At 50.8% G+C, this 6,919-nt stretch overlaps 1 protein-coding gene across 1 annotated transcript; it reads left to right on the top strand.

The window, feature by feature from the left end:
- Positions 1-1,360: 1,360 nt before the first annotated feature.
- On the top strand, positions 1,361-4,171 carry LOC117869856 (pollen-specific leucine-rich repeat extensin-like protein 1). The gene is made up of 2 exons (XM_034756965.1): positions 1,361-1,498; positions 2,786-4,171. The coding sequence occupies exons 1-2, from the start codon at positions 1,361-1,363 to the stop codon at positions 4,169-4,171; spliced, it is 1,524 nt and encodes a 507-aa protein (XP_034612856.1).
- The last annotated feature ends 2,748 nt before the right edge of the window (positions 4,172-6,919 follow it).

The raw sequence follows: 6,919 nt of genomic DNA, 5'->3' as shown, positions 1-6,919 counted from the left end.
TATTCCTTTATGTTATGTGTGGCTTCTTCCCCTGCTTCTCCACCTAAAGCCCATCACTTTGAGACGCTGATCCTTGCAAAACAGGTTTGCTCCGCAGACATTCAGAGACATTTCTGGGTGACACCTAAAGAAAAATTAAAAGTAGCCTTTCTGTAAAATGCCTGGGCAAGGCGTCCAGGGTGGGGCTAGCGTTGGACATATTCTGCAGTCGCTGTTGCAGCAAATCAGTACAACAGAAGTAAGAGATAAATAAAGCCGCAGAGGGGGAAAGGTGTAGCTGAATTGGTTAGAAATGAATCAGGCCATTGCACATTGAGGGTGTCTCCTTTGGAAGATACACAGGGTATGATTAAGAACCCTATATAAGATCTCTGCTCCACTCCAAAATATTCTACTGCACTTTTCTTGTTCCTGGACCGGGTAAGTCTGGATAACGGGAATCTTGTTATTTTTACAGATGTTGAATGTTATTGGTGGTAGTAAACCAGGACCAATGTAAGGGAGGAATAGGTTCCTGGATGTATCAGTGCCGAGCTGTCTTAAAGGAATGTCTGTATTTGTTTTTTGTGGCAGACCATGAATTAGAAATTACATTACTCTGAGGCTCCCCAGAGCTGGTCTGTATTCTCAGCTCTGTTCTTCCTTCAGTTTAGCCACGTTTACAAAGCTGAACTTTAGACTGTATTTAATCTGTGGTCAGAAGCAAAAAGCTAAATGAGGAAAGTGGGCTATTTATCTATCTCTCCAACTATCCATCCATCTCACCAACTGTCTATCCATCCATCTGTCCCTCCAACTATCCTTCCATCTCACCAACTGTCTATCCATCCGTCTGTCCCTCCAACTATCCTTCCATCTCACCAACTGTCTATCCATCCGTCTATCCCTCCAACTATCCTTCCATCTCACCAACTGTCAGTGTCTCGATCTCTCCATCTATCCCTCCAAGTATCCATCCATCTCATCAACTGTCTATCCATCCGTCTATCCCTCCAACTATCCTTCCATCTCACCAACTGTCTATCTATCCATCTTTCCAGCCATCCATTGATCTGTCTAGCTCTCCAGCCACCAGTCCAGGCATCTATCCATCTCTCTCTCCAGCCATGCATCCATGGGGCTGTCCATCTATCTAGCTCTCCATACGCTCAGCTAGGCATTATCTCTTTGTCCACTCATCCAGGCATCCATCTCTCCACCTACCCATCTTTTTGACTGTCCATTTGTCCATCTGTTTAGCCACTTTGTCATTTCCATCCTGCACATCCACATGGGCTCTGAGATTACACCTGAGCTTAGTGTCACTGGGGGGAAAAAATGTCTGTTCCTGTCTTCCAGGCTCACTCGAACGTGTAGGGAGATGACTCAGCTGCTAAGCAATATCAAAGGCATTATCAATGCTTTCTACGTGTTCGCAAAGAAGGATGGCGCCTGCCCCACGCTGAGCAAGGGGGAGCTGAGACAGCTCATCCGCCAGGAGTTTGCTGATGTGACCGTGGTGAGCACTGCCAAGACACCTGTGCTAGTTACTAGGCTCAGGAGTGAGGAGGAGGAAGGTCTATGCAATGAGTGCACGGGACACGAGTAACCGATATCAGAGACTGCACAAGAGTCTGTTCTGCGGTTTGTGCCGTAATGTAACAGTTTGACTGAGCTGGTAAAGAAGGGACATTTCAATCTGTGATGCTAAGGGGCAGCTGCCCTGAATCTATTTTAAAATAAAATAAATATTTGGACCGTTCTGACATATGATGACCTGACACGCTATGACACGCCTTCTTATGCACAACGGCTGCTGACACGTCATGAAGTAATGTACACATCATAAAAACAATGTGAAAAAATATATCATAAATTTCAAACTGAAAATTTCACTCGGAAACAGAATTTTCGGAAGGGATTTTTTCTCTCAGAATTTCCCTTTCCTGTGTGACGAGGATTCCGCTAATGCGAACTAGGAACGTTTTCGCTCGCGCCCGCAGCATCCATGCAGGGGAGGTACAGCGCAGCACTTGGATTTCCTCGGCAGGTCACACCTCCATGGTCCAAACTGTAGGGCAGTGTGGACAGGCGCACAGGGAAACCCAAGAAACTTGGCCAGGGTTATCAGAGGAAGTCTGTGGCGAGGAACTGAGCCCAGGTCTTCCAAGTGCTAACCGCCGAGCCATCCTTCCTCTCTGCTGGGGACGGTCATCCTTCCTCTCTTTCTTAGGGTGCAGCACCGATCCCACCAATACCAACTGCAACACGGGGGGGCATAAAGCCAAACCCCGTGCTTATCTCTATACAACTGTGAATGAGCTGGGAACACATAGGATTCAATTGACTCAGGGCTACAATAGGATTTCACTGGGGCCTGGGCCTTCGGCACAGGGGGCATTTCACCCTGAGATGATGCAGAGGCACTACACATGTAGCTACACGCTGCAGCGAAAGGCTCTGGCAGCGAGGATCTGCCAGCGTCTTTCCCCAGTGCGTCCCCACCGCCGGTGCCTTTCACTGCACTATGCTAGAAATAGCAGTGTAGAGGTGGGAGGCACAGCTTGGGCGTGGAGAGAGCGGTGGGGGTTCAGGGGTGTAGGACACTCTATTCTACTTGCCTACGCCAGGCCTCACAGGCTACACTGATCTTTATACCCGTCTTAGCCAGGGGCAGTGTCTGCAATCTACACCCCGCCATAAGTGTAGGCACCCCCGGGGATTACAGCCGAGCTGGCTTGTTGTTTCTAACTGGAGGATATATGACGGGTTAATGGGCTTTGGTCCGGGTTTTGTTTCCTTGCAGGTCCCCCAGGGTCTCCAGACCATAGACAAGCTGCTGCAGCTGCTGGACACTGACAGTGATGGCAGACTTGACTTCAACGGGTTTCTCGTCCTGGTCTTCCAAGTGGCCAAGGCTTGTTACGGGGAAGTAAGCCAGGCTCAGCGACCAGGCCACGGTGGAAGCTCAGCGTCCCAGGGAGAAGCAAACTGTGGGGAGCGCACAAAGGAGCCTCCGACACCAGAGCGGGACCCGAGCCCACGTCAGGCCCCTGAGCCTCAAACACCAGAGCAGGATTCAAGTCCCCATCAGGCCCCGGAGCTCCAGATACCAGAGCAGGATTCGAGTCCCTGTCAGGCCCCGGAGCCCCAGATACCAGAGCAGGATTCGAGTCCCCGTCAGGCCCCAGAGCCCCAGATACCAGAGCAGGATTCGAGTCCCCGTCAGGCCCCAGAGGCCCAGATACCAGAGCAGGATTCGAGTCCCCGTCAGGCCCCGGAGCTCCAGATACCAGAGCAGGATTCGAGTCCCCGTCAGGCCCCGGAGCTCCAGATACCAGAGCAGGATTCGAGTCCCTGTCAGGCCCTGGAGCCCCAGATACCAGAGCAGGATTCGAGTCCCCGTCAGGCCCCGGAGGCCCAGATACCAGAGCGGGATCCAAGCCTACGTCAGGCCCCTGAGCTCCAAACACCAGAGCAGGATTCGAGTCCCCGTCAGGCCCTGGAGCCCCAGATACCAGAGCAGGATTCGATTCCCTGTCAGGCCCCAGAGGCCCAGATACCAGAGCGGGACCCAAGTCCCCATCAGGCCCCGGAGCCTCAAACGCCAGAGCAGGACCCAAGCCCCCATCAAGTGCTGGAACCCCAGACACCAGAGCGGGACCCAAGTCCCCATCAGGACCCAGAGCCCCAGAAACAGGGGCAGGACCCAAGTCCCTGTCATGCCCCGGAGCCCCAGATACCGGAGCAGGACCCGAGCCTCCATCAGGCCCCCGAGCCTCAAACACCAGAGCAGGACTCGAGTTCCCGTCACACCCCTGAGCCCGAGATACCGGAGCAGGACCCAAGCCCCTGTCAGGGTCCAGAACCCAAGATACCAGAGCAGGAACCAAGCCCCTGTCGGGGTCCAGAGCCCCAGACACCAGAGCAGGACCTAAGCCCCCGTCAGGACCCAGAGCCCCAGACACCAGAGCAGGACCTAAACCCCTGTCAGGCCCCAGAGCCCCAGACACCAGAGCAGGACCTGAGCCACAGCGAGACACAACTTCCACCAACACAGCAGCGAAACCAAGGTGCTCAGGACCCCATAGAACCTGCTGCAGGACAAGCCTCTAAATCCTCTCAGTGCCTGTACTCCTGGCATTCTCAGAAACCACGACCCTTCCCTCACTGGTGGCCACCAAAGAAGTAAGGGCCAAAATGGCTCCTTGTGTAACTGAGGCAGAAAATGCAATACAAATCCAAGTAACCCTAGTGCGCACTTACTTCTGGTGACCGGGGCATGGTCTTCCTCCTCACAGCCTCTTTGCTATGGCTCCAAACCTCTCCTGCAATGCTTTCCTGCTACTGTCTATAAAATACATTAGGGGACAAGCTCTCAGCTGGTGTAGCACCCAGGCTTGTCCCCTAATGTATTGGGATTGGATTTGACGCAGGGGGGGAGCAGATGCTTTCATAGATGCATAGAGATTCCAAAGCCAGACGGGACCGTTGTGATCAACTAGGCAGAATCCCTGTGTAACGCGGGTCAGAGAACGCCCCCAAAAGAATCCCCCAAGCAGATCTTTTACAAAAACATCCCATCTTGATTTAAAAACTGTCAGCGATGGAGAATCCACTACAAACCTTGGTCGATTGTTCTAACGGTTAATTACTCTCACTGTTCCAAACGTACCAGTACATCTTATTTTCAGACTGAATTTCTCTCGCTTTTGAATTCCAGCCATTGGATCGTGTTAGACCTTCCTCTGTTAGACTGAAGAGCCCTTTATTAAGTATTTGTTCCCCATGTCGGTACTTGTAGAGTGCGACCAAATCACCCCTTGACCTTCTCTTTGTTAAGCTAAATAAATTGAGCTCCTTGAGTCTGTCACTCTCATGGCTCTTCTCTGAACCCTCTCCAATTTATCAACATCCTTCTTGAACTGTGGACACCAGAACTGGACACAGGATCCCAGCTGTGCTTGCACCAGTGCCAAATACTGAACCCCCCAATCTTTTTCAGAGTCACTGCTTCCCGTGATAGACTCCCCCACCCTGTAAGAATGGCCAGCAGCCTTTGTTCCTAGATATATACATGGACATTTAGCCATTTTAACATGCATGTTGTTTGCTTGCAACCAGTTTACTAAGCGTTCCAAATTGCTCTGAATCAGTGACCGCTCCTCTTCGTTATTTACCATTCCCTCGGTTGTCAAGCCCAGGGAGTTACGCCTTCTGTCTCATCCTGGCTCTTGAAAGCGATGAGCTGCGATAGTCGGGTACGAGCGTATGAGGCAGGAAATAGAAATTTTCTTTAATGAAGCAAAACTCAAGTCGGGGAGAATTTTGCTCAAGTAGAGAGCAGGAAATTGGGCAAGGAGAATTTTGAAAGCACCGTGGTGGTTTGTCAAGGTCAGGAAAGCGAAACATTGGAACCTGAGAGCACTTTATCTGGCAAGGGCCAAGCTGATATTAGCCCAGACCCTCAGTTGATGCCTGACTTGAATGATGCTCTGCTGATTTAACCCAGCTGAGAATCTGGCTCTCAGCCTGCTTTGCGAATGGGTTCTTCTATGGGATAATGATGGAGTCGTTAGGTAAAACTGACCCCTAGGCCAGGGGCACATACAAGACCCAGGCACCATGTCACACAAGAGTGAATGTAGAATATCAGGGTTGGAAGGGACCTCAGAAGGTCATCTAGTCCAACCCCCTGCTCAAAGCAAGACCAATCCCTAACTACATCTCCGAATGGCCCCCTCAAGGATTGAACTAACAACCCTGGGTTTAGCAGGCCAATGCTCAAACCACTGAGCTTCACTTTGCGTGATTTATTTGAGCCTGGAGCTGGGGCAAGGAATGATTATTTCTGAAGTGAAATTTAAGCCCAGGCAGCATCAATTCCTTCTGCATTATCCACCGCATGGTTCTGTCCATTTGCATCTCCGGATCAGAACCAGAACCCCCCACATTCACTGTGACACTTGCTCCTCACGTGTTCTCTGTCTTTTCAGTGCTTCGGGTCACCTTGTTGTCTCCTTGCTCTGTGAGACACTGAGACATTTTCCAGGGGTTTTGCCCACCACCAGTCCCCAATCAAACCCAAAACAGGCTGACAAACACCTCCCCAGTTACAGTATAAATGGACAAAGTAGCTGAACTCCCAGAAAGAGTCTGGAAAAGGAGCCCACATTAATAACCCAGCCGAAGCACATTTGAAAAAGGGTGCTCCAGTCCCCTCCCCCCCCACAACTTATTTGAAAACAGCAGGAAATAGGGAGACAGCCCAGTGCATTTGCTGCAACCCTGTTCATTCACGGGCAGCCCTGATATTGTCCTTCTGCCAACCAACCCCGTGTGCAAGCAGGAGCCCTCCCCAACCCAACCTGCTCTGCAAACACAGACCACACATTATGCAACGTCCAAACTCGCCCATCTCCCCGTCCCTGGGTTCTATTAACAAAGACGTTGACATAAAATCCATCTCTAGCCTGCTCCCCAGACCAAGCTGGTCTTAGGGCTCCTCTCTCTGGACAGTTAACACATTTTGTAAGAGATTACATAAGAACGGCCCTACCTGGGTCAGACCAATGGTCCATCTAGCCCAGTGTCCTGTCTTCCGACAGTGGCCAATGCCAGGTGCCCCAAGGGCATGAACAGAACAGGGAATCATCCCCATTCCCAGCTTCTGGCAAACAGTTCAAGGTACAATTCAAGGTGAATGCTCGTTAACACCTCTGTAGTCATAGGACACAGAAGGGAGGTTAGTGGGTTACAGATTGTTGCAATAAGCCACAAGTCCAGTGTCTTTATTAACTCCTGAATTTTAGTGTCTAGCAAAGTTATGAATTTAAGCTCCCTGGCTGAAATTCTTGTTTAGCATGTAGAGGCCTTTTAAGAATCTAATGTAACAAAAACAACACTCCCCCGTGAGCAGGCGCCATCTCCTATTGTTTTC

This window comes from Trachemys scripta, chromosome 24 (assembly GCF_013100865.1).
Source record: "Trachemys scripta elegans isolate TJP31775 chromosome 24, CAS_Tse_1.0, whole genome shotgun sequence".
In the NCBI taxonomy this organism is placed as follows: domain Eukaryota; kingdom Metazoa; phylum Chordata; order Testudines; family Emydidae; genus Trachemys; species Trachemys scripta.
The sequence above is the reverse complement of the archived record's forward strand: the minus strand, read 5'-3'. Positions and strand labels throughout refer to the sequence as shown.

What these genes read in the sequence shown, in the direction of transcription:
- LOC117869856 (XM_034756965.1), top strand. Translation starts at nt 1,361, where the DNA reads ATGACTCAGCTGCTAAGCAATATCAAAGGCATTATCAATGCTTTCTAC. An exon ending in AGTTTGCTGATGTGACCGTG is followed by an intron (nt 1,499 to 2,785) that starts GTGAGCACTGCC and finishes GTTTCCTTGCAG; the next exon opens with GTCCCCCAGGGTCTCCAGAC.